The sequence below is a fragment of the Jaculus jaculus genome, chromosome 17 (assembly GCF_020740685.1).
Source record: "Jaculus jaculus isolate mJacJac1 chromosome 17, mJacJac1.mat.Y.cur, whole genome shotgun sequence".
Classification (NCBI taxonomy): domain Eukaryota; kingdom Metazoa; phylum Chordata; class Mammalia; order Rodentia; family Dipodidae; genus Jaculus; species Jaculus jaculus.
Genome location: NC_059118.1, coordinates 66,776,120 through 66,803,278, shown reverse-complemented (window position 1 = coordinate 66,803,278; position 27,159 = coordinate 66,776,120). Strand labels below are relative to the sequence as shown.

General features: G+C 51.3%; 2 protein-coding genes across 2 annotated transcripts in view; one reads left to right on the top strand and one right to left on the bottom strand.

Moving 5' to 3' along the window:
• Nucleotides 1–325: 325 nt before the first annotated feature.
• Psmg4 (proteasome assembly chaperone 4) lies at nucleotides 326–7,631 on the top strand. Its single transcript, XM_004666164.2, has 3 exons — nucleotides 326–540; nucleotides 3,348–3,423; nucleotides 7,438–7,631. The coding sequence occupies exons 1-3, from the start codon at nucleotides 370–372 to the stop codon at nucleotides 7,557–7,559; spliced, it is 369 nt and encodes a 122-aa protein (XP_004666221.1). The 5' UTR covers nucleotides 326–369; the 3' UTR covers nucleotides 7,560–7,631.
• Nucleotides 7,632–9,273: 1,642 nt separating this feature from the next.
• The window catches only part of Slc22a23 (solute carrier family 22 member 23), a 169,481-nt gene continuing 151,595 nt past the window's right edge, over nucleotides 9,274–27,159 (bottom strand). Inside the window, exons 6-10 of the mRNA XM_045136494.1 lie at nucleotides 22,231–22,333; nucleotides 19,483–19,715; nucleotides 17,483–17,515; nucleotides 16,309–16,432; nucleotides 9,274–12,750 (exon numbers count right to left, since the gene is read on the bottom strand). Coding sequence (XP_044992429.1) covers nucleotides 12,396–12,750; nucleotides 16,309–16,432; nucleotides 17,483–17,515; nucleotides 19,483–19,715; nucleotides 22,231–22,333 — 848 coding nt within the window. The 3' untranslated portion in view covers nucleotides 9,274–12,395. The remainder of the gene's footprint in view (nucleotides 12,751–16,308; nucleotides 16,433–17,482; nucleotides 17,516–19,482; nucleotides 19,716–22,230; nucleotides 22,334–27,159) is intronic.

Sequence of the window (27,159 nt, the reverse complement as noted above, 5' to 3'; positions counted from 1 at the left end):
CCCCGCCCCGTCCCCAGGTCCGTAGCCCCGCCCCTCCCGCCCCGTCCCCAGGTCTGTAGCCCCGCCCCTCCCGCCCCGTCCCCTCAGGTCCGTAGCCCCGCCCCTCCCGCCCCGTCCCCTCTGGTCCTTAGACCCGCCTCTCCCGTCCCGCCCCTCAGGTCCGTAGCCCCGCCCCTCCCGCCCCGTCCCCTCAGGTCCGTAGTCCCGCCTCTCCCGTCCTGCCCCTCAGGTCCTTAGACCCGCCCCGCCCCGCCCCGCCCCGCCGCTACATCCCCCACCCTCAGGGCCTGCGCCCCGCCTCCGGAAGCCCAGCGCGCTCGACCTGTGGGCGCTCGCTTGGTCCGGTCAGGCCGCCGGCTGGCGGGCGCGATGGAGGAGCGGCCGGCGGCGGGCGGGCCCGTGTCCATTCACAACTTCAGCGCGGCGCTGTGGGAGCAGCTCGTCCACTTCCACGTGATGCGGCTGACCGACTCGCTCTTCCTGTGGGTGGGCGCCACGCCGCACCTGCGCAACCTCGCCGTGGCCATGTGCAGCCGCTACGTGAGTGCCGGCGGGCGGGGAGGAGGGACGGACTGACGGACCGATCCTCCCGCAGGCCGTGGGGAAGCAGCCGTGGCGGGGTCCCCAGGCCTACTTCCGGCGTGTCCGGAGCCTGCCAGAACCGGGAGGGAGCGCGCCTTGGCTGCGGCCGCACCGGCGCCCCGCCTGGTGCCTTCTTGACCTTGGTGCCCGGCGTTGTGTTCACGTGCCCGCGGTCCGGCAGACGTCCGACGAGCCTGGCACTCTCGCCCTTTCTCCCGCTGGCCCTTAGGCAGCTCGGTCCACGGCCTCTGCCGCCCCGGTGCCTCTCACTGGGCCGCAGGGACCAGCTCCAGGCCCGGCCGCAGCGCACTGGCCGGCGGCGAGCCCTCCTCGCCCGCTTCCCCTCGCCTGCGGGTCAGGCGGGAAGACGTGAGCGCGGCCTACGGACCGCACGGACCGCGGCCGCCCCGGAGCCCGCACACCTGCACGGGGGCCGCCGACTCTCACCGGGCCGTGGTCAGCCCTGGCCTGCCTGTGGACCGGGCCTCCCCCCCCCCCCGTGTTTGCAGTGACGCTTTACCGGAACAGGGCGACGTCTGTCTATGCAGATATGCAGCGTTTGTAGTTTGATAGCAGGGTTGGCCCGTTGGACTAGAGGGCTTGTCACTCCTTAAACCTAAACGATTTACCAGTGACCTTTCCCGAACAGGTGTGCGGCCATGGGTGGAGGAATCGCCTTCCCTCGCCCCCAAGTCCCGGCATCCACGAGGCCGTGGAGAACAGACCACGCACGCAGCTGTCTTCTCTAGCTGACTGGCCTGGGTGGGAACAGGGGTTTGGGCGTTCAGAGAGGTCACGGGGTAACCTGAGCCTGATGTGGCCAGCCTGACCACAGTGTGTGTGTGTGGGAGGGAGGGTACCAAACCCCAGAACTTAGCCCCACTTCAACCCTTGTAACTGTCCAGGAATCCCAGGGGCTGCACACTTTTGTTGTGTTTCCAAGAAGTCTGCACTTTCATGGTTTTGGCCATATTGCAAGGATTTTACTTTTGTTCCCCATAAACTCATGTGTTTTGAATACTTGGTCCCCAGCTGGTGGCAGTTTGGGAGGTGGAGCCTCGCTGGATGAGGTGTGTTACAGGGGTTGTGCTTCGGGGTGTTATAGCCAGCTCCCCTTGCCCACATTTGGCTCGCTCTCCTGCTGCTGTTGTCCACCTGCTGTGGCAGAGCTGGTTCCAGCTGCTGCTCATGCTATGCTGTCCCCTGACATGGGGAAGTTTCCCTTTGAGACTAAGCCAAAACTAGAACTTCTCTCTCACCAGCTTCTTTTGGGCTGGTGTTTTGTCCCAGGAATGAAGGTAACAGCAACACTGCAAATGCTGTACTCACGAGCTACACTACATTCCCCGCCTGTTGTTCTGTTTGTTTCGTTTAAAGTAGGCCTTTAAAAATATATATTTTATTTTATTTTTATTCATGTATGAGAGAGAGAGAGAGAGAGAGAGAGAGATGCACACACACACAGAGACAGCATGGCGTGACAGGGCCTCCAGCTGCTGCAAATAAACTACAGATACATGTGCCACCTTGTGATCTGGTTTATGTGTGTTCTGGAAATTGAACCTGGGTCCTTTGGGTTTGCAGGCAAGCACCTTAACCACTAAGCCATCTCTCCAGCCCCTAAGCTAGGCCTTTTTATTGGTGAAGGAGATTATTTCCCAAGTAATTGGGGGTACATTGTTTCTGGAGGGCCACATTCACTCACTTGTATAGCTTTGGCTTTCCTGCTCCTTTGCTGAAAGGAGAGCTTAGCTGAGCATACACAGCTTTCTTCTGATGTGTGGTTGTTGGTGGAAGGTGTTCTTTTTCAGATCTTAGGGGACTTGCTGACCTTTGGGAGTCCAGAAGCCTGCATGGGACTGCAGCTATCCTCACATGCCAGGCACACTGCTTCTCAGGGCCTGGACACAAAGGACCTGCTTTCTTCTTTCTCCTCCTTTCCTTTCCTTTCCTTTCCTTTCCTTTCCTTTCCTTTCCTTTCCTTTCCTTTCCTTTCCTTTCCTTTCCTTTCCTTTCCTTTCCTTTCCTTTCCTTTCCTTTCCTTCCTTTCTCTTCCTCCTCCTCTTCTTCTTCTTTTGTGTTTTTTTTTGATGTCAGGTCTCACTCTAGCCCAGGCTGAACTGGCATTCTGTAATCTCAGGGTGGCCTTGAACTCACAGTGATCCTCCTACCTTTGCCTCCTGAGTGCTGGGATTAAAGGTGTGAGCCACATGTCTGGCTAAATACTTTTTTTTTTTTTAAATTATTTATTTATTTGCAAATAGAGAGAGAAAGAAGAGAGACAGAGAAGGAATGGTCACACCAGGACCTCCAGCCACTGCAAACGAACTCCAGACACATGTGCCCCTTGTGCATCTGGTTCATGTGGGTCCTGGGGAATTGAGCCTGGGTCCTTTGGCTTTGCAGGCAAATGCCTTAAGTGCTAAGCCATCTCTCCAGCCCACCTGCTTTCTTCTTGATAGCTGATTGAGCTTGCTTCCCTCCTGGCTTGGATGTTGCCCTTCAGCTTTGGGTTCTGACCTGGGAATAAGCCCTGTCGTGAAACTAGTCCTAGAACTTGTTAACATCTCTGTCTTCCCAACTGCTGGTGACTTCTGTTTGTCTCGGCTACTGATCTGTATGTTAGGAGGTCACCTGGCTTGGCCCCTCAACACCTGTGTCTGCAGGCTGGGAACCTGACACTGCCACCCTTTGGGTTCAAAAGCTGCAGGAGTGGGTTGTTTGCTGCTAGGGAGAGAATCCACAGTGCTGTCTTTACCTTTCAGGATTCCATCCCTGTGTGCACCAACCTCTTTGGAGACACTTCTGACACAACCTCTACTGGGCTCGCTCAGCGCCTAGGTATGTACTATCAGCTGGTGCTCAGACCAGCTAGGTCGGACCCACGTTTCATGTTGCAAAGCTAGCGACTTCAGAAGTGAAGAGTCTTCGTATTAGCAGCAACTGTCTCTTAACTGCTGCCCAGACCTGTGTCTGTTGGGTCTTTCTACAAGATACACTTGCCTGTCTCCAGCTGTTTCAGCACCAGCCCGTCCCCAGGGCTGTGCTCCTGGGTGCTTTCTCATCCTTGTAGCTGCACCTTGAGTCCATGAGCTGATTTAGATTCCTTCTTCCTTGTGGGAGGAGAGTGAATGATAGCCAGGGTTAGCTGCTTCAGGTGGCCCCTAGGCCTCAGGGGGATTCTGTGGAGCCTGTGGGTGTTCCATTGCAGCCTTAGTGTGACAGCTTGATGGGCACAGTGGCCTGGCCTTTCAGTGCTGATTGGGTATTCATGAGGTTGAAGGGGCGCTCCACTCTCCCACATGTCACATATACATTTCCCATAAATATTTGTTTAGTTCAAGTAAGAGCAGCATATATCTTGGAATCTCCAGCCCAAGGCCTTACAGCTGAAGTGCACAGGATGCCCTGTCTCTGGCTTTTTGTGTTTTCTAGTGTTCCTAGTCCTTCAGGGTGACTAGGGTCCCTTGAATCCTGGATGGAATTATGTAGGGAATGAGCCCATCTCCATTTTGAGCAGCTTGTTCTTCAGTTGTGTTGGGTGCAAAGAAAAATGTCGGCTTGACAAAAAGGAGTGTTCACCTGTCACTCTGAGCATGTGTACAACCTGTCACTCTGAGTGAACACACAGCCACTGAGCATGCATACAACCCTTGAGTGTGCATGCAGCCACTGTATGTGCACACAAACAACCTGTCATTGAGCATGCACACATCCCATCACTGAATGTGCACACAGGCATATGTACACAGGAACATCCCTAACTCAAGAAGGTCCTTGGGGGTTGTGTGTCACAGGCTTTCCACACTTGTGACATCCTTAGGACAGAGGTCAGCATATGAGGGACTTGCAGGGTCCTTTTTCTTCAGCCTGGAGTTAGATCTGAGTAGTCAGTTCAGATATAATCGTAAATTTACAGGAAGGAATTCCTGCTGAGTCTGCCCAGATGCTCAGTTTTTGTTCTTTCCCCTCTGGCTTTAAATTTGTTTTACTGAACCATATGAAAGTCAGTTGGGGACATGACATCCCTTTGCTTTTAAGAGTGTGTCTGTATTTCCAACACTTATGTGGTAACCCACTCATACCACTTGGACCTGTGTCTACTCAAAGTTGAGGGAAAATATCCATATGAATAGAGAGACAGGTACTGGGTGGGCTTGCCGTGACAGTCCACAGAGAAGGGTGGCAGTAATTTGTCTCCATGTTGTGAAGAAAAGATAAAGTAGGCTTGGGGTGGGGAGATGGCTTACCAGTTAAGGGTGCTTGTTTGCAAAGCCTGCTCTGTTGGGTTTGACTCTAGCACCCGTGTAAAGGCAGATGTAAAAAGTGGCTCAAGCTTCTGGCATTTTGTTTGTAGCAGCAAGAGACCCTGGCATCCTACCCCAACATGCAAATAAATTTAAAGACACACACACACACACACACACACACACAAAATAAAGCAGGCTCCACACTATAACATCAGCCTATGTACAAAACATGAAAACAAGTTCACAATAACTCAGTCAATGGCCTGATGGGGCTGCTGGCATCTCCAGAAGTTCTGGTGCTGCCAGTGCTTTGATCAAGCAACCACCTTGCAAAGTCCTAGGCTGATTGGTTTCTTAGGCCTGAATGGAGGTCAGTCATGCATCATATTAAGGGTAGAGGTATCCTGCAACAGTGTCTTCTATGGAAGGTGAACGCAGGCAGGGAAAGAGCTGGCCCACAGGGCTCCCAGTAGCCATGGACATGGTGCAACAGTGGTATGGCGGAGGAGACCCTATGCCCTGGTGTCCCTGAAGGGCAGAGCTGGGTTTGGGAGTTTGAGCCACAGGTAGTGGTTCCCTAGGAGGGTTTGTTTTATCAGTTTGATTGGAACTATGGTGGCTTCTCTGGGGAGAGGGGAATCTCTTGACTGCTGCTGAGAGGACTGGCCAATCAGGGAATGATGTTACAGCCCATTCTGTTACACCCTTTTTTCAGGTCATTGTCTTAAACTAGCAGATCATAGACTCCCCTTGCACTCAGGGAATGAGATGGGTGAGGCATTATGGGGAAAGCTTGTGGGCTCTGTTCCACCCTGAAGTCTGACCAGATCACCCCCCGAGAGCACACCTCATAGCACACCTGTGGCAGGCTCTGATGTAACCCATTTTATTTTTATTTATGAGAGAGAGAGAGAGAAAGAGAGAATAGGCACACCAGGGCCTCTAGCCACTGCAAACAAATTCTACACTCATGTGCCACCATGTACATCTAGCCTGTGGGCTTTGGGGAATTGAATCTGGGTCCTTAGGCTTCACAGGCAAGTGCCTTAACTGTTAAGCCATTTCTCCAGCCCTGTAAATCATTCTTACAATATCAGCTTCAGTGATAACTGCTCAACTACTTGTGTCCTGACATATTCCTGTTAGGTGTTTTTAAAATTTTTTTTTTATTTTTCGTTTTTTGAGGTAGGGTCTCACACTAGTCCAGGCTGACTTGGAATTCATTCTGTCATCTCAGGGTGGCCTTGAACTCATGGGGATCCTCCTACTTCTGCCTTCCAAGTGCTGGGATTAAAGGCGTGTGCCACCACGCCTGGCTTTTTTTTTTTTTTTTGAGACATGGATTTGCTGTGTTGCCCTGGGTGGCCTAGAATTTGTTATATAGACCAGGCTGGCTTTGGACTCCGTCTTCCATGTGCGGGGATTTGGGATTACAGGTGTGTGTCACTGTGCTTGGTCACATTCCTTTATTTAGCTTTACATTCTTTTAAACATAACAGTGTTATTGAGGTGTAATTCACATGTCATATAATTCACCCATCTGTCCTCGGGGCAGAGCCTAGGTACATATCCTCACATCCCAGTGATGCATGGTGGCCCAGTCAATAAAATATTATCCAATATCCTTCTAGCAAAAAAATAAAAAAAAATTGTAGGATACATGGTCTTGAATAGGAAAAGGTCTACCTTTTGGTTTACAAAGGAGGACATGTTACATTGTGGTGGAGGGCCAGATCCAACTTTGAAACTGGCTTTGGTGCTGTCCCCTGTACCATCCTTCTGGGGCTGCAGGTGAGATCCAGCGAGGACAGGATCACCATCTGATGAAGTGTGGTTATAGTCCGTGGCCACTCCAGTCTTGCATTTCACCTTTGCCTGTGGGTGAGGATGGTGGCAGAGGGCTGGGAGGGGGTTGGTGCTTCCGTGGGTAAGTGGGAGTGCCTGTACCTGGCCTGGGCTCCGCACTTGAGCACTAGTTCCACACTGGCTCAGGCTCCCTTACATCATCAGCTCAGTGTAGTCTTCCAGATTTGGGGCAGGACTTGCTGGAGTTTCAGTGGGGTCAGTGCCTCTCAACTACTTATTCTGGTTCTGTTGGAAAGGCCTTACATTTATTCTCATAATTGTGTGTGTATATACATATACACATGCATGTGTGTCTGTGTACATACAACTTGTACATATGTAAAAATGCAGGATTAACCCTTAGGAAGAAAGAAAATGGTGGGGCAGGTGGTAGTAATGGAGAGCTTTAGTTCTCTAAAGTTACCCATTTTTAAAAGATAAAACTCCAAACCCTCCAAAGTGAAAAGCCCATGTCGAGCAGAGCTCCTTAGGCACTGGTATGTGGGTCACCGGAGGGCTTGCTAGCATGGACTGCTGCACACCTCTTCCTGCTGGAGGTCTGCAGGCCTGAGGTTGGTGCTCTGTGGGCCCACACCAAGAGCCAGGTCTAGAGCTGAGGACGGGCCTGGATGGCATCTGTCTGCATGCAGCACTGTGGAGCCCCACACATGCCTTTCCAAGCATCTCTCAGCTGCAGGCGGGTGTGTGGAACAGGGCCGAGGTGTTTTGGTGGTGGCTGTCAATGTGTTTTCTCTTTTAGCCAGGAAGACCAACAAACAAGTGTTTGTCAGCTATAACCTTCAAAACACGGACAGTAACTTCGCATTACTGGTAGAAAACAGGATCAAGGAAGAAATGGAGGCTTTCCCGGAAAAGTTTTAGCTGACTAGCAGATGGGAGAATTTGTAACTTGTGTACAATGTACAGTTTAATAAATGGATTGGATTCACTCTTGTCATGGGTCTGTTCATACTTCTTGGAGTGGCTCATGATCAGCTGTCCTTCTCCCCAGCATTGGGCCTGAGGCTCTGAGTGATGAGCCTGGGCCAGGAGGAAAGCAAGGGACAACAGATGCTTCTTGACTGCTCAGTGCTAGCGAAAAGGGGAAAGTGAGATTTTGCTGGGACTGAACGGAGGAACTCATAAAAAGTTTGAATCAGACGTGACACCATTATATGTATTTCCAGTTAGAAATAGGGTTGCTAAGTCTAAATTTTTTTTTATTTATTTAGGAGAGCCAGAGACAGACACTAGAGCTTCTTGCTGTTGCAAACAAAATCCAGACACATGCACCACTTTGGGCATCTGGCTTTATGTGGATACTGGGGAATCAAACCCCAGACCAGTAGGCTTTGAAAGTCCTAGTGCATTTGACCACTGAGCCATCTTCCTACTCTTTGTAAATGTCCTTTAGGTGTGTGGGACAGTGGGTGGCAGCTTCTGAGGCTTTGTCTTATGAACCAGTACATTGATCTTCTGAGGGCTGGGGGGCTTAGGTGTGCCCTCCGCAGACATGGAGCTCCATTTCAGCCCTACTCAACACTGCCTCTTAGATCTGTGATTTTGATGAGGCGTGGTTTCTTTAAGATGGGATAGTTCCCATCTTGCTGTGCTGTTGCTGGGACTAACTGTAGAGACACTGCAAACAGTGGAAGCGTGACAGGTGCCAGTGGGGTTTTATCTCCAGTGCTTATGGGTTCGGATGTCTCCGGTCCCACTTGCTTTTCCTGTCACCATCTCTTGCTTCTCCCTAGTACCTGTTTGTGCCCCTTTCCAGTTCTTAGCCTTTTTCTGTCTACCACCTGGATTGCAGGTGTGGTCTCTTGCATGGCTGGGTCCTACACTGGCCCAGCTGACCTCTGCTGGAAGAGCCTTTTAATCCCTGGGGACTCCCCTGAGCCCTCTTGTGATGAGAGTGCACAGCTCAGGGGCATCCTGTTCCATGCAGAGCCAGGAGGCAGCACTGAGGGTGATGCCTACTCAGTAGTGTGCTCGGGGTCCCAGGGGTTCCTGTGCACACTTTCCATGCCAACCTCTGAGGCCAAGCGTTTCTTGCGTAGCTTGGCAAGCCCAGTGACAGCTTTCTAGGAGAACAGCAAGTGACACGAAATCAGCTATGGAGAGAAGAGTTTGTATAAATGCTTTATTAAAGAAATATTGTTTTCTTGTTAAAAAATACTACATTAGAGAAGAGCGTTTTGGGTTATCAGTCTTTCCTCACAGAATCACAGTGTAGTCAGTCATTCCTGGACCTCGCTAGGAACTTCAGGCCATGGATTAGCAGAACATAAACGAGAGAAAAAAAATTCCTCTTAAATGTACTGACTCTCAGGTGGTCTGAGAATTACACTAGATTAACATGCATGTTTAATCCGACCTCAGCCTCGGCTGCCTTTTAAAACTAGGACTCTTAAAGCAGATTGAGCCCCGCCCTCCCCACCAGGGCAAGGGAAGACAGAGCTTACAGAAGCCGTGGGAGCGAGGCGGCGAGCTCCGGATGAGCATGGAGGAAGTACTTTGAAACTCGTCAGTGGTAGTGAAATGCCCTTCGTTGGATACCATCAGGTGAGGTAGGGAAGACATTCCAGAGGAAATCTGTTATTGGGGCAACATTTTTATTTCTGTACATGTACATAACGAATTTTCCCCAAAGGTACAACAGATGTGACACCATGCAGACATGTAGCTGCAAATAACGATTCAGAACTCAACATAAGCTTGTGCTATGGACAAGTACCTCAGAGGCGCCTGTCGGCACGCGCAGTGACATGTTCTAGAGTAAACCGCACATGGTTGGGTGCAGGAAGGACAGAGGTAGGGAAGCGTTCCTCACTAGACAAAACACCATACTGCTTCTCCAAAACACACACGATACATAAAGTGAGGTCGTGTCCTTCAAAAGGAGTTGAAGTGTAGGCCTCCCCCGACCCATGTGCCACCCTGGGACTGTGGGTGTGCTGGTCACGGAGCTTATTCCGTGGCGTTTCCAGTGCATGGACCTCATTTGGCTTGGGGAGTGGTCGTGTTCTGATGTGATACTTCATTTATGAAGTCTGGTTTTGCTGCTGTTTTGTGACCAGACCACTCACAAGCCCTGCTCTCCAGCTGCAGGTGATTATAGTCTTAGAAAACAAAAAAAAACATGTAAACCTTTTTCCTGTTTGTCTTGGGTGCTAATGATTAGAATATTTGATAATTGACTTCAGGAAAGGAGCGAAATGAATTATCCAGCCCCATTTCAGGTGTTCACATTTGTGCATAACTTTATAAAAACATGTGCAGGGGTGGAGAATAGAGGGAGGACATAGGTTCTGCCATTTTCCCCAGGGTGAAGAGGCCCAGTAGAAAGGGCTGGTGCCTGAGAAGTGTCTAATACCCACGAGGGGCACAAGACAGACCGAGGAGCTTAGGTCTGGTGCCGGGTGCCTGGTGCTGGGTGCCAGGTGCCGGGGGAACAAGGCAGGGTGTCTCAGGCCTGGGTGCTCTGCTGCCCTCCGGACTTGGTCGGATCACACAGGCTTAGTCCACAGGTGAGCTCCTGCTCTGGCACCTGAGGTTCCCTTGAATGGAAGCAGAACACTGAGGCGGCCCCCTGAGGGAGCAAGGGGGCCTCCTGCTGGCCAAGACCCTGAACAACTCTGGATGCTGGTCCTCTAGTCCTGGCCTCAAGGGTGGCTTCTCCACTAGTCACTGCTGCAGCCATGCGTCCTGGCGGTGTTGGCCGGCAGTTTTCAGCATTGTCCTTTGAGGTGGACATGGGAGCTCGTGGGAGTGTGCTCTGCACCACCTCACAAATCCAGCAGCATGCCGCAGTTTCCAGGTTTCTCTTTGAGCCTTACAGCTCATGGCTGTGTGTACTTCTTATCTGTTTTTAGGAGAGCTTGCTGCCAAGTTGACTTGGTAACAAGCACCATAGACAGGGTAAAAGGTATTTCACAAGTTTGGCACGCTAGGGCTGCACAGATCTAAAGAAAGGCGAAGGTGGACTGCCATGGAAACATGGAAGAATGAAGAGATCAGGGAGGGAGAGGGTGAGCTGGACATTGCAGGGGTGGAGGGGGGCGGGAGTGACAGGCTAGATAGACAGCAACCCTCTTACTTGTTGATGTTCAAGTGAGACTTTCGGGAGGCCAGGCACTGAAGGGGGCATGGGCCAGCTGCTGGGACCTCATCACTGTCCTTCCGAGGTCTTAATCACAGCTGCCGGCTCTGATGTGTGGACAGATGTGGAGGAGAGGTGGGCAAAGCAGTAAGAAACAGCTGGACGGGTGGAAGAAGACCAAATGAACCCTTTTCTGGCCCTTGGAATTCTACCAGCTGTCATTTGGGAGTTATCAAACTGTCCACACAGGCCCGAGACTGCAATTCCCCTGGAAGAACAGTCCATGACAGTGTCATGTGTCACCAGGGGCAAGGCATATGGTTTGTGAGAAGCCATGTGTCCAGAGCTGCTGCGCTGGGCCGGAAGGCTGGTCTCTTAGCAGCCCTGGTGTCCTGTCTGGGGCAAGGTGAGACACAGGTGAGGGACACCTTGTGAGGCTGGCACAAGATAGGCATTGAGCTTTGGTGAGTTATTGCTTGCTTTTGCTCACTCCTCGGTGCTTTCAAGGGGCTTGAGGCCATTCAGACTCATCTGTGCGCAGTCTGCATGCCTGCCCTTGGCCCCTCTGTGCTGAGTGAGTGACAGCAGGAAGACATGAGGTGGACTGCCACCGGGTTCTGGTGTGACACAAGAGTGACATGCTGGCGTGTGCTTGGTGGTGTGCTTGAGATGTGGGTGACGGCCACATATGGGACAGCAAGATTCCCTCTTGGGTCAGATGTTTCCAGTTATTTTCCCATTTGTAGTTCAGAGAGTAGCCATGTTTTCAAGTAGTGCTGGCAACAAAGCTGACTGGAAGAGGAGTTCCTCTGCTGAGCTCTCGCTAGGAAGGAGTCTTGACAGAGAGTAACATGACTCACACCTGAACACATTTGCTTCTTGTGGACTTAACGAAACCATCCTGCTATCAAGAAAACCAGTGCGAGTGCTGATCACTTAGGATTTCTGGTGAAATGTGGAAGTTTCCCCACGAAGCTTCCAGCCTCCAGACAAAAGGATGATCTGCAGGAAGGGAGGGCCAGGCTGGCTTTGATGAGACTCGGGAGCTGCTTTCTCCAACATAGGGACAGAGACTCTTATGAACAGAAAGAAAAAAAAAAATTAAAACGGATCGACTCATTCATGTACATTCCACTCTAAAAATAGGTCCCAAGAATGCTCCACTTGACAGGCACATCTGTCCATAGGCAGGGAATGTGGGGCCTAGCCTGCCCAGGCAAACGCTGGCTTCTTGGTGGACCACACTGACCTCCAGGGAGGAGACCCTGACACTCACAGGGACTTCGTAGTGACAGGTCTCTCCCGGAGGAGGTTCCACTTGGTGATCAGTGAGAGGAAAAGGAATAAAGTGCTTCTCGTAAAAATGACCAAAATAAATACAAACATTTAATGGCAGAAAAAGTCTCTGAAGGGTTATTTTCAAAGCGTCTGATTGCTCAGACCTGTTCCAAGACAGAATCTCCCCACACCGGTCCAGAGTCTCACGCCTGAGCGGCATCAGCGGCAGTTGGACTTCTTCCCCTGGCCGTGTCTGCTCCCTGCCCGCGACCCTGTGCGTAACCCCCCAGCCCTTTGAGCCCCAGGGGGCTGGTGGGACGGTGATGTGGCCCAGCGAGCTACATGGACTTCATGCCATTGGCGGTGGCCCCCTCGGATAGCCCGTCGCCCCCTGTGGCCACGCCGTGCAAGCCCGAGTAGTCCTTGAGCTCGGCGCTGGTGAGCAGCGGCTGCTCCCCCTTCCTGTGCGGCAGCAGGGGCTGCCGGGTGTAGTGCTCGCCGTTGGCGATGTTCTCGGGCAGGCTCTGGTTCCTGCTCTCGGGCAGCAGGAGGATGCAGATGATGCAGATGAGTGTGCAGCAAGCGAAGATGATGTGGTGAAGGAAGTAGCCTTTCTGGTTGTGCAGCTCAATGATGGGTGCCGTCAGCATGCCGAACCCGGCGCTAGCCAGCACCAGCCCCAGCCCGCCGCACCTGCAGGGAAGGAAGCGCGCAGGGTTAGTGCAGCACCCAGGGTGGTCGCCATCAGCTGAGGGCTTGCAGGGACGCTTGTCCCTCAGCCTTCACAGGCTGGAAAGTTAATCCTCAAATTCATGCTGGGGCACTCACAGGTGGGGCCTTTGGGAATAATTAGTTTCAGATATAATCACTATGTTGGGACGATCCTCACAAGATGTAACAACCCTGGGTAAGTCAGCTCTTACCAGTAAGGTACAGCATGAGTGCTGAGCTATCCCCTCCACAACCAGATTACAGTTGACTCCGCTGGCTGCGGAGAACTTAGTGCTACGTTGTTGAAGGTCACGTGGCAAGAAGTGAAGTGGCCCTTGGACGACAGCTCACAAACTGCTGGATCTGCCAGTAACTGCTGAGCCTGGAGGCAGATCTGCCCCATGTGACTGCAGCCTGCAGAGCAGGGAACCCAGAAGCTAAGCTATGTCCAGATCCCTCACTCCTGGGTACTGCCTCAGGCCACTAAGTTTTGGGGTCACTATTATGCAGAAATAGGAAAAAAAAAAGTATTATACCCAGTGAATGATAGGATGCTTCAGCCTTAGCCATTTTAATGCTTACCCAGGCTGTAATGTTTATTGGAAAGCCCTTCACCAGGGGAGCCTGAGCGCCTCAGGGAAGGTCACAGCCCCTCTCGGGGCTCAGCATGGATGTACTGAGGAGGATGTGGTTCTTGGTATCAATTACCCAGACACCAGCTCCTTCCCAGGCAGCCCTTCCCAGAGTGCCTTTTAAAGGGCCATGTTGGTTCGCAGGTGAGCTGCCCTTGCTCCTTCCTCCATGAGCCCTTCAAGAGGGAGGACTGTTGTCTGGAACATCAGCTGTCCGGAGGGTGGGTGATAAACACCGCATGCCCTGCCCGTGGATCACGGACTTCTAGGTAGTGAAGGTAAGTATAGATAGTAGATGATCACTGCACACAGCAGTGATATTGAGCCCGTGTGTCAGGTGGATAATTTGGATATTTAAAATAGCATTTAGAAGCCAGATGTGATGGTGCACACCTTTAATCCCAGCATTTGGCGTTGGGTACTGGGGAATTGAACTATGGCCCTTTGGCCTTGCAGGCAAGCGCTTAACTGCTAAGCCATCTCTCCAGCCCTTTTTTCTCTTTTGAAGTCTCTACCTGCTTAGATTTAAGGTGCCAAGTTTATTTCCCTCCAGAATGCAGCCTTCCTAGGCATTTTCTGCTGCTCTTTGGGTAGTCACTAGAGGGCAGCATAAGCTCATCTTGACACATCAGTAAAGCCTTGCCTTGTAGAGAGAAAGGGCGGAGGCCTGCCTCCCTGGGCCTTAGCAACACATTGACTACTGCTCCTGAGGCCCAGTGGGAATTGTCCCAGAGTGTATCTGCAAACCTGAGCTGCACAATGCCGCTGGTGAGAAGAGCTCACAGTGACAAGTGTGATTTATCAGGGACACTGAACACTTCTCCAGCCTGGCTGGGAGACCCCCTTTGGACTCAATGTTCTTTTATCATGTGCAGGTACAAAAACATTACCCAGGGACAAATATGTTTCTAGTTTGTCATCTTGTCGAGCTGAATCTCAGAACATATTTGTTGAATATGAATATGAATTTGTTGTTCTATCTCCAAATCTTCCCAGGTTTGCATCCCAGAGGAAAAGCATACCACGTTTCTGTTGAGTCTAGTGTGGTGAACAAAATCCAACACCCATTGAGGAGGCAGCCCACTAGCAGAGTAACAGACATCACCAGGCCAGGGCTGGGCAGGAGGCTGGCTGGAAACCTAGGTGGGCCAGTCCCGCCTTATGCTCCTGACGAGACGGACTTTGCTGGGCTCCTCCGCAAGGAAGGAACACGACCGGTGGGCGAGTCGGCGCTGTGTGCGCGCCCAAGGTGTTTGACAACTGCGAGCTCCCGGCGCATGTCCTAGCTTGGCTTACTCAGAAGGCGGGGACAAGAGAGACTACTTAGCATCTAATTACTTTTTCTTAAATACAAAACACCTAGGCATTTTCTTACAGGAACCTGTAGCCAGCAGGCTAGGCTAGTGCTGTAAAAATCCAAGACGAATCAAAATGAGGTCATGAGAAATTTCTGTTGTCAGTGAGACTTGTGCGGGGAAGGAAGTCCACAAACCTGTGTGCCAGCTCCCCAAGTCCTCCCAACACCGGAGGGCCTGGCACAATTACTCTTTCTGAGTCCCTGTGAGCTGGAACAGGCCCTGCTTGCTCTGCAGGGTGTCACCACACTGACTTCTGGCTTTCAGCGCATGGCTGAGTAACTGCCCACACTCAATTTTTAAAGAACACGTGCATTAGAAATTCTAATGATGTTCCAGCAAAGAGCGCAGGGTGACAAGCTCTTCAGTAAGCAATAAACGGCAAGTACAGGTTGAGGCTCTCACTCAAAATTTTGGGACCAGAAGTGTTTTGGATTTGGGGCCTTTTGATTTTGAAATATTTGTATATACATGAGATATTTGTGAAGGGGACCCAAGTGTAAACGCATTTCATATACAGTTTGCATAGCCTGAAGGCAACTTAATACAACATTTTAAGTAACTTTGTCAATGAGACAGAGTTCCACGGTGCCACTATGTCATTTTCCACTAGTGCCATGTTCTGATTTTAGATGGTCAGATTAGGAGGGTGGCATCAGGAAGAGAGCCCAGCAAGTAGGCTATGCTGAGTGGAGGCTGGAGGATAGCTTCCAGTGTTGGTCCTTGCCTTTCTCCCATCGAGGCAGGCTCTCTTGTTTGCTGCTGCCTCTGCCAGACCTGCGGGCATGAGCGAGCTCCTGCCAATTCTCCTGGCCTCTCCTCCCAATTCAACATGGGAGGGCTGGGATTATAGGCACATGGGCATCTGGCTTTACATGGGTTCTGGGGATCTTAACTCAGGCCATCATGCTTGCACAAGTGCTCTATCTATGGACCCATCTCCCTGGCCCTAAGTGATGCACTTGTAAATAGGATTAGGCTGGTTTATTCAAACAGCAGTCCTGAGCACATGGTAACACCTTCAGGGAAGGGGGCCGAAAGAACAAACTCCATGCAGGCGTGAGTGCCCGTGAAGTAGCGGCCTCTCCATTCTTCTCTTAACTAGACCAGTGAGGTGTGTGGAGATGAGTCACGTCATCCCTACCATCCTCCTTTTATGTTTCTCTTTTTTTTTTTTTTTGAGACAGTGTCTTGCTCTATTGCCCATGCTGGCCTCAAACTATGTCCTCCTGCCTGTCTTCTAGCTAGGATTACAGGTGCCACATGGCACCCAGCTCCTCTCCATTCCTGTGTTTCTTGTACCTTAACAACTCCTCGGTCCCTGTTCCTCTGGACAGGACCCAGGTTCAAGTTTCCACCTGGCCCTTGGGCCAGGACAAGGCTGGCCATCTGGCAGTGAGTCATGTAGCTGACATGCCCAGCATGCCACCACACCCTGTAGAAGCCAGGGTGGGGCAGAGTTGATGAGGGTTGATGGCACATGAGCCTATAGCCAGGGCTCATCATCTCTGAGTCCTGAGGAGGAAATGTCCTCTATTGTGTCCGTCACCTACCTTATCACGGTGGGAGTGATCTCTGCACAGAAGAACACGCTGAGGCTTCCCACTGCATGGGAGGCAAACATGCCCACGATGGAAAAGGCAATGGAGAACTTGTCCTTGACACTGTCACTCATCCCTGGAGAAGCATTGAAAGAAGGGGACAGTGAGGCAGGAGGGAAGGGGAGAGAATGGAAGCCAGGCCAGGGGCAAGCTGGAATGGGGCCTGGGGAAGGGAAACCTGGGACCACCCAGGAACTTCTCCCTCCTGCCTGGTTTGTGGCCTCCAAGTGGGCGGCACCTCCAGGCTTGGGCCAGTAGCCTGAGCCCTCTTGGTGGCAGACTGTCGGTTCCGTGAATCTTTTGGGCATCACCCATGCTGAGGAATTCCTCAGCCCGGAGCTGTGTCTGGTGGACGGCTAGCTGGTGTCCCCTGCCACCACAGCTGCACTGCCCCTGTCCCGGCCTCAGGGTTGACCTTCCCAATCCAGAGTCAGGTCAGTCACTGTTGATTTGTGGGAACCAACCCAGCCCAAATGGAAGAATTCGTGGACCCAGAGGGGAAGTCCTCAGCCACCCCAGCACTGTTGGTGGCACAAGGCAGCTCTGTGTATGCTGTAGCATGCAGTTGTGGGCCACCCACTCTGGCCCAGCTGTTTCCCTCAGGGTTACGTGGAGGCAAGCGCTCCCAGGGGCACTGGTGGCAAGGGTTCAGGTTGGGCCAGGCAGGTGCCACAGCGGTGCAGGGTGCGGGGTAGCAGTTCTGCTGTCTCCCCCTACCCTGCTGGAGTGCAGCAAGCTTGCATGAGCCTTAGGGGATCACAGCCTCCCTGCAGCCCACCAGCTAAGCCCCGATGCACCTGGGCTTCTTGATCTCACCCAAGAGACAAAGAGCCCTGGTCGGGGTCAGGGGCCTGTGCTAACTGACACTAGTGTCAGGGGACAGAGGGCATGCATGCGAAGCTGCACAAAACCAGAGAGACACAGTCGCAGGCTCTAATGCAGGAGGGGGTAGAGAATACAAATGTATGCTCATAGTGTCCAACCTACGGCCAACTTCAGCTGCAATTCTTGGAGAGCAAAAGGAGGAAGAAAGAGGAAATGGAAACCAGAGGTTGAGTATGGGTGAACGCTTCTATGGAGAGGCAATAAAAGATGAGGAGGCGCGGGTGTGGGTGTTGGGGCTCACCTGAGTCTGGATGCTGGCTGTATTTTCCGATCACTGGGTTCATGGAGAGGGTTGCGCCCACACACAACAAGGGTAACAAGAATGGGAGGAGATAGAGAAGGCATGTTAGGTATGGGACAATTGCCACTTGCTCCCATTGACTTGTTTCTAAGCAAACTCCCTTCTGGGTGGGTGCCGGCTGTCTGGGCAGTGGGATTCACACTGGATTCAACAAAGACCTCTTTGTTAGGAAGAGAGGGCTGGGGCTCTGTTGCCCCAGAACCCAGGAGACGGTGCAGCCCTGCAAGAGACCCAGGAAGATGCAAAGGGAGTGTCCTTGCACAGAAAGCTTTTCAAACGACATTTCTAGACTGTGCCAAGGGGCATAAGGCACTGTGCACAGCCCTGTCAGGTGGCATTTCTGCAGCCACAAATCCTCCTCCTCATAGCTGCTTGACCTTTGCCCACAGTGTTGGTGACATTCCTGCTCAGGGCCACAGAGTTCCTTGGTGGCTAAGGTGGCCTGTTGTGTCTGTCCTGACTGTGAGCTGATGGAGGTTTCCTGGAAGGTGGTGTCACTTGGACACGGTGAAAAGTGCCACTTGTCCAGTTCCATTATTACAATTTAGGTCAGTTTCCCAGCAAGGTATGGGAGGCCTGAGAATATGCTTAAGCTAGAAACACCCCGAGTGTGAAACCCACTCTTCTGCAAGCTGGTCTGCACACAGCTGCTCTAATGGGTGGCACAGTGGGACAGTTGGTGAGTCTTACTCTGCAGTTGGTTAACTTTCCTCCTAAGTGGGGGACACTGTGTGGCATGTCCTGCAGGGTGGTGCCCAAGTGTGAGAAAGCAGCCTGAGGTCCTGCTATACATGCAGTGCTCTGGGGAGGCTGGAGGACTCCGACATGGTGTTCTCACAAAGAGGCCAAATGCTCATTGTTCATGAGCCAGGATGCTTGATGGCGGGGCGGGGGAGGGGGAGAGCTATGTGGACTCTGGCTTTGTATTAAGATCATGTATGAACTTACTCAGAAATACTTTGATAACTGATAAACTTGGGAACATCTATGGAAAAGCCATGCCTCCATGGAAGGTGTCAAAACTGATTTCTTTTTTTAAAAAAAGTTTAAAAAAATTTGAGAGAGTGAGTGACATATGATGGGTGTGCCAGGGCCTCTAGCCACTGCAAATGAAATCCAGATGCATGCACCATCCTGTGCATCTGGCTTACATGGGTCCTGGGGAATTGAACCTGGGTCCTTTCACTTCACAGGTAAGTGCCTTAACCACTAATCCATCCCCCAGCCCTGATTTAGTTTCTTAATATCACACAAAACAAGTCTTTTGTACTTCCTGATCATGTGGTGAGTCACAAAGTAGTGTGCCCAGGAGCAAAACCATGTCCATCAGGACTCTGAGGGACCAGCATGCAGGGGACTCAAGAGTACTGCCAGAGGCTCTGATCTGGGGTGCAGGGAGCAGGGAAGGCCCCCGCACTCTGGGTGCATAGATGGAAGATGCTCTAAAGCCTATCCTGCCTGAAGAAGTTCATGTCAGAGTGAACACTCAGGTCACAGAAAAGTTCACAAGTATAACCGGCCCTTGTGCCATAGATTGGATCCAACTTCCCCCACAGGCCATGTGCTGCAGGCTTGGTCTCTGGCCCATGGCAGGGCTGGGAGGTGGCCGTGGTAGACCTTTAGCAGGCGGGCCTTGTAGGAAGAAGCTCGGTCATTTGAGGGGGTATGCCCTCCAAGATGGACACTGGGACCCAGGCCTTGCCTTCCTCTTTGGCTTTCACCTCCTCTGCTGTGTGCCCTTGTCATGATGTATTTGCTTGCTACAGTCCCCAAAGACCGTGGATTGAAGCCTCCCAAACTGTGAGCTAAAATAAACTTTTCCACTCTTAAAATTTGTTTCTCTCGGGCATTTTGTTACAGTGACAAAAGGTTGGCACATGGGTAAGCATTCTGAGAGTTTCCAACTTCCTTCCCTTGTTCCCTTCCCCCAGCCTACTCACAGTTGAGGAGCCCAAGCTGCAGAAGTGAGGCCAGGGCAGTGAGGATCATGAAGAGCAGCAGACCTCCCCTGCGCCCCAGAAACCTGACCACCACACACATGGCCAGGCAGGAGGCCAGTGCGATGCTGGCCATGGTGTAGTAGTCGGCGTAGAAGTTCTCGAGGAGTGGCACCTTCACCTCGTGGCCCATCATGCTCCTTGCAAAGCAGTGGTGGATCCCATAGCCTGTCAGCCTGCAGAGACAGATGCACTTGCTCAGAGGGTGCTTCAGGAGACATGCATAGAACACGATGGGAACATGCACTGATATGAGTGGCTTCCTTGCCTCCTGGGAGTGACCAGGAGACTGAGAGAAAAACATACTATTGCCACACATGAACCTGCAATGAATCAACTACAAGGAACTTTCCATGAGGCCCTTTGTTCAGATATACATTTTGTTTTTCAAACTGGGAATGCAGGGCCTAAGACACAAAACTTTCTCTGTGTTAACTCATTTAATGTCATGTAGCCTGAGAACTATAGTAACATTTGCTTGGAAGACCAGCATACAGGCAGAGAGGGGATCTCCTCTGGTCAGTGACCACCTCTGAGCCACACTGCCTGTCTGGGTCTGTACCTTCTCTGCGGGGACTGAGGATCCAGATGCTCTGCCTGTGCATACTGGCAGCCACACAACCAAGGCAACATGGACCAAAGGAAGACAAGCTGTCTTCAGGGAACTGTTCAGTTTTGAGTTTATCCCTCTTCCCTAACCACCCAGGATTTTTCCCTCTTCCCTGACCACCCTGGGCTTTTCCCTCTTCCCTCACCACCCTGGGATTATCCCTCTTCTCTGACCACCCTGGAGTTATTCCTCTTCCCTGACTGCCCTGGGCTTATCCCTCTTCCCTGAATGCACTGGGTTTATTCCTCTTCCCTGACCGCCCTGGGCTTATCCCTCTTCCCTGACCACCCTGAATTTATTCCTCTTCCCTGAACAACCTGGGCTTATCTCTCTTCCCTGACCACCCTTTATTTATTCCTCTTCCCTGACCACCCTGGGTTTATCCCTCTTCCCTAACCACCCTGGCTTATCCCTCTTCCCTGACCGCCCTGGGTTTATTCCTCTTCCCTGACTGCCCTGGGTCTATCCCTTATTCACTGCTCTTGGTGAGCATACAGACCTGCTGAAGAAACATGCATCCTCACACACCTTGGTAACCAGGTGTGAAAACATGGAGGATGCTCCCAGGAGGTCAATGCTGCCTGTATAAGTATCTCCTGGGCTTGGAGGGGCCCTTTTGGATGTGGAACTCCTGGGATGCCACAGAACCCATTCGTCAAATCAACTTTCCATCCCAGAGGTACCTTTCCATATGCCTCTCAGCTGCCCTTCCATGCAGCAAGGATGTCTAAGTGATTTTCATTTGACCTTGAGAATGAACCAAGATCACCTGCAATAAGCCTCATCCCCTGCAGGGGGAGCCCTCCTTTGCCAAGTGAGTGTCTCTTGCAGGGTGATCCTGTGCAGGGAACCTAGTCCCCCTCCTTCCCAGAGTTCTCTTTCATAGACTAGCAATGGATTCAACTGGGTTAGTCTCCTGGAGTCCCAGGAGCCCTCTCTTCTTGGCCTGCTGTATCTCAGGATAATCTTCTACCTTTTTGTCCTGGTAGAAGTGAAAACTCGGACTTCAACAGTTAATTTTCAAGTAACAATATAGAGTCATTCCCTTGTCCCCCTAAGAATCATGAATATGGAATCCATTAATAACAAATTTTGTGGTTTTGTGATATAAAAGAGAAGTCATTCAACTGCTGTTAGTACCATTAGCTAGTCAGTGTCTGTCTGAAAGTGGAAGGGCAACAGGACCCCTGCCTGGTGCCAGTGTTGGCTGGGGAGGTGCCTAGGGCCTGAGGGCTCCAGGCCAGGCCTCCATGTGGCTGTGGCTCTGCTGGTTATCTGTAAGATCTGAGGGTGATTAATCTTTGCTCTTCTGTTATTTGGCAGTGAAACTACCCCTCAAAAGTGAAATTTAATGTGGCGTCCCAGTATTGCTGATTATAGCCTGCTTTGGCAGAAAAGAGCTGCAAGGAAGAGAGCCCAAGGATGGGGCCTCTCTACCTGAAGGCAACCCTGTGACCTTTCACAAGAAAATAGAAGCCCCTGTCCCAGATGAACCCTTGTTCCCACTGAGAGCTGACCACCCAGAGGGCCTCTGGTTCTGACCAAAGGTCCTCCTTGTGTGGTCAGGGGAGGGCGGGTTGTTGAGCTATGAGTTGCGACACCTGAGGTACACACTAAGCCCTGGGGCAGGGACAGCCACAGGCCCAGCACATAAGGGTGCTGCCGTGCAGAGCGGCAGCCTGGATGGATTGGACTGAGGCCCAGTGGGATCATCCTTCTCCTAGTGCCAGAGATCCAGCCTTGGGCCTCCTCCTCCCCGGGTGTACCTTGAGGATGTGCACCCACGTGCACCTCGTGAAAAAGACCAGAGAGGGAAGGCATTGTTCTGAGGGTGCAGGGGTCTGATCGTGCTGGGCCCAAGGCCCTGGGAACTCTAGCATCGTGCAGGACATAGGGCATGGGGTAGCCGGCTGTGATCAGAACCATGTTTTATGTCCATTTCAGACCCACAGATGAATGGCTCTGGCCTCTTTCACAGCTAGGCTGAGGAGGTGAGCATGGGGCAGGCTGGGATCCAGTCCAGCTGGAGTGGAAGGACGCAGGCCCCTCCCCGGCCTGGCCGCTCGCCTCCCGTGACTCACGAGTTCACACACAGGACCACGATGTTCTTCCACAGGTTGCGCGTCCCCACCACCTTCACGATGCACACCTTCTTGGGCCTCCGGGAAAGCTCCTTTTCCAGCTCTGCAAGAGAGACCGTGACCCTGAGCAGGACAGAGCTTCCAGATGGTCACACCACAGTTTGGCTTCTGCATCCAGGATCAAGACCTAGACTTTCAGGCTAGAAATGTGGTCCCGAAACTAACCTGGTCATTCAGATTTCCCCAGGATGACTGAAGGGAAGCCAAGCCCACCATCAATGCACATTTCCACCTATGTCCCCATGAGAGGGACATATAGACAGCACAGGCTCATTTCATCCTGTCTACACACAGCACTCCAGGCTGGGATTCCAGGTCAGTGAGGCTGACCCGAGTTGGACCTTGCCCGGATGGGCCAAGTGGCTCCTTTTCTAGTTTAGAGGCTGCATCCACCTGTGTGTGTCATCCATGGCTCAGAGACCTGGAGAGGCGCGGGGGCAGAATGTTCGGTGATTACAGTTACTTCTATCTAAATGTCCTCAGAGGATGTGAATCTTTGAAAGTCAAAAATGTAGGTCCATTTGTGAACACACACTCACACTCACACATACATGTACATATATTTGTGCGTATTTTAGTCGACAGTGGAAAGAATGGGGTCTAGGGTGTAGCTCAGTGCTACAACACGTGGCCTGCATTCGTAAGGCCCCGAGTTCCACCCCAGCATGTTGAAACCAAATTAAATCAAGCCAAACCCAAACCAGATCCAGGCCCAGACCAAAACTAAATGAAAACCAAACCAAAACTAAACCAAAGCAAAACCAAGTGTTTCAGAGCTTGAAAAGCCAAAAAAAGGTACATGTTTAAAGGTACAGGCAAATACAATCCCCCTCTCTGAGTTCTTAGATTCCAACCAATCACGGATCAAAATGTCTGTCTGCACTAAATAGGAGTAAGTTTTTCTCGCCATGAGTCACTAAGGAACTCAGTGCAGCTGGGCGCTAGCTCCCACTGCACCAGGTGTCAGCATGACTCACGACGGTGAGCCTGGGCTGTGGCCAAAGCTACTCCATCTTGCACAGGGTCTGAGCCCCTGCGGAGTCCGGTCCTCACAGTCTACCGCAGACGTGGAGGGATGACTGCTGTTTCCTCTGCTCCTGTGGGGCTCCCCGGGACCCTCACACTGGCGTGTCTTGGGGCCACTCCCATGCCTGTGTGTTTTAACTCACCTTTTACCTCACTGTCTACAGACTCATTTGTTATCATTTGAAGGGAAAACACAACACAGTGTTTTTTGAAAAAAGATGGGCTTAGGAATTTTTAAATTTTATTTATTTATTTATTTGTTTCTTTTCGAGGGTCTCACTCTAGTCCAGGCTGACCTGAAATTCACTATGTAGTCTCAGGGTGGCCAGGAACTCACAGCGATCCTCCTACCTCTGCTTCCCGAGTGCGGGGATTAAAGGGGTGCACCCTCACACTTGGCTTAGGGCTTAGGCATTTTAAAAAAAATTTATTAGCGTTTTCCATGATTATAAAAAAATATCCCATGGTAATTCCCTCCCTCCCCGCCCCCACATTTTTAAACTTCTTTTGAGATGGAGGTCTCACTCTGTTGCCCAGACTGGCCTTACATTCCTAGGCTCAAATTATTCTCCGGCCCCAGCTCCCTGGGTATCTGGGACTACAAGCATGTGCTACTACACCTGGGTTTATTTAGACATAAATTTCAGACCTACTGTCACTTCAGCCAGGGCACGGAAGGGCCAGGACAAACCCTTTCTCTGACAAGGGAGAGCATGTCTCCTGAATTTCCAGAATGTTCTTTCTTTCCACATTAGGTGTGGGAAAGAGGTCTTTATATGAGTCCATATGGCTCTCATTCTGGCTGGCTGTCCATAGGCCCTCTTAGGTCCTGAACTCTCCTGACAGCAAAACTAGGCTAATCTGGGGGCAAGGGGAATGGCTCAGTAACTAAAGGCCCTTGTCTGCTAGCCTGGGTTCAATTCCCTGGCCTCCATGTAAAGCTGGACACACAGTGGCACGTACGCCTGTGACCCTGGTACAGTGTCCAGGACAGTGGGAGGTGGAGCCAGGGAATCTGAACCTCACAGGCCAGACCCACTTGCAGAGCAAGAGACCTTGTTTCAAAGAAGGTGGAGTATAGACATCCTGACCTCCATGCACACAAATAAATACTTAAAAACATAGGCTAATCTGACTTGTTGACACCACTTCTCCATGGTTAAAACTAAATATACTGGGCTGGAGAGATGGCTTAGGGGTTAAGTGAGCTCCCTGTGCAAGCATGAGGGCTTGTGACCACCCAGCTTTGAATCTCCAGAACCCCACAAATAGCTGGACATGGTTATGCACGCCTGCAACTTCAGTCTCATTGGCCCATGCGTCTGGAGTTCATCCGCAATGGTAAGAGATCCTAGCGTGACCATACTACCTCTCTGTCCCTCTCAAATACACAAATAATAGATAATAATATATATTTTTAAAAAGACTGCTGCTAGCCTCACGTAGCACACTGTTTTATAGAGAGTCTCAAACTGGAGAAAGCACAGCGCAGTCGTTACATAACCCGGCAACAGGTGTTTCTTCTCCGTACGCCGGGCTGTGTCCTGTCCGTCATCGCATGTTCAAGGCGGGCAGTGCTACAGGCATGTTTGCAGCATCATCATAGTACCTTCCACTGTCTGTCAGCTAAAGTGTTGGGGAGATTTTCTGCTCTATGAAAATATTAGGGGATTATAACTGTGATATGTGGTGACCAAAACATTGCTACACGAATTGCATTTGTTAAAACAGCTGAATAGCAGATACACTCAGAGCCAATGACCCGGGCATCTGCACGATTGGCACTCATGAGGGGAGGATGGTGAGCGGGTAAAGTGTTTGCCATGAAAGCATGAAGACCTGAGCTTGGATTCCTAGCACCCACCCAGAGTGCGCCTCTAATTCCAGCTTTGGGGGGTGGGCACGGGTGGGTCCCTTGGGCTTGCTGGCTAGCTTGTCTGATGGCATCTGTAAGCACCAGGTTGAGTGAGAGACCTTGTCTCAAAAAAATACTGTGGAGTGTGATTGAAAAGGACACACAACATTGACCTCTGGCCTTTAGCACACACATACAAACATACATACATAATGCACGTGCGTGCACACACGCACACGTCTGCGTGCAATACCCAGCCTAATCAGAAGTCAGCTAGCATAGCCATGCTTTCTCAACAGGGAGATAGTCTGAGGAGAAAACTGATGTTCATGAGTGTGTTCAAATGCTTAAACCTTATCTTATTTATTTATTTGAGAGAGAGATATATAGAAATAAGCATGGAGAGAGAGAGAGAGAGAGAGAGGGGGGGGGGGGGGAGGGAGGGAGAGAGAATGGGCGTGCCAGGGCCTCCAGTCACTGCAAATGAATGAACTCCAAATGCGTGTGCTCCCTTGTGCATCTGGCCTACGTGGGTTTTGTGGAGTCAAACCTGGGTCCTTTGGCTTTGCAGGCAAATGCCTTAATGGCTAAGCCATCTCTCCAGCCCAAAGCTTCTCTTTTTTGTTTTGTTTTGTTTTGTTTTTGGAGGTAAGGTCTCGCTATAGCCCAGGCTGACCTGGACTTCACTATGTAGTCTCAAGGTGACATCAAACTCACAGAGATCCCCCTACCTCTGCCTCCGGAGTGCTGGGATTAAAGGCATGTGCTACCACGTGTGGCTAAAAGCTCATCTTTTTAATGTCTATATGTAACTGTTAATGCAATATTGCAGATGAAATATGATGCCAAAGAAGCTGTAACAATTGTTTACCGGGCTGGGGAGATGGCTCAACAGTTAAGACACTTGCTTATAACTGTGTTACGACCCAAAGGTTTTTAAAAATAGCATTAAACCCTGAAGTCCAGTGTAAGAATTGACTCTGGTCTATCATTCTCAGTGTAATTAAGTTAACCTTTCCAGCACTGCTGATGTTTTGTCAGGGTTGCTGTTACATCACGTGCCCATCGACAGCAGCTCAGTTCCCACAGCAGCGTTCCTCTGGACGAAATCCATGCACTCCAAACTGAAGGAAAGAGTTGGTGGCTGAGACCCCAGTGAGGTCTCAGAGAGGAAATAAGAAACTTTGACCCCAGCTATCAGCTGGAAACTCAGGGTCTGTCTCAAACTTGTGCACTAGATAGAAGTAACAGGGGCGAACAGTGCCTGCAGACAGCTGACCAGACACAGGGGGCCTCCTCCAGGCTCTGGGGCATTCTTCACTCAGTGCTGCTGGAGGCATTTCAAACAGACACAGCAGAGCTTCGTGTGCCTGGCTCCATCGTACGGCCCCAGTCATCCACATTTCTCTGACCCTGTGGTCAGTGCTAAGCCCTGGGAGCGGCGAGGGTCCCATGGGCCTGACGGAAGCCCATCTTGGTGCTTGTTAGCCTCCTTGGGAAGACTTCCCACAGTCACCCAGGATCTGAACTCTCAATTCCTCAAGGCCAACCCTGGTTTGAAAATATTAAATGGAGAATTCGAGCATGAAAAGCTCAGAAATTATGAATAAGTTTAAAGAATTTTTTTGCTTATTTGAGAGTGACAGAAAGAGGCAGATAGAGAGAGAGAATGGGCATGTCAGGGCCTCCAGCCACTGCAAATGAACTCCAGATGCATGTGCCACCTTGTGCATCTGGCTCACATGGGTCCCGGGGAATCGAACCTCGAACCAGGGGGTCCTTAGGCTTCATAGGCAAGCGCTTAACTGCTAAGCCATCTCTCCACCCACAAGTAACTTTTATTAGAGTACTCTAGAGTTTAGAGTTGCTCTTACTGTGTCTGATTTGTAAGCTGAACCTGATGGCAAGTCTGCATGCACAGGGAAAACGTAGCCTGTGGCCGGCCACTGTTGGTGCTTCCCAGCACCCATGGGGGGGGAATTTCTGCT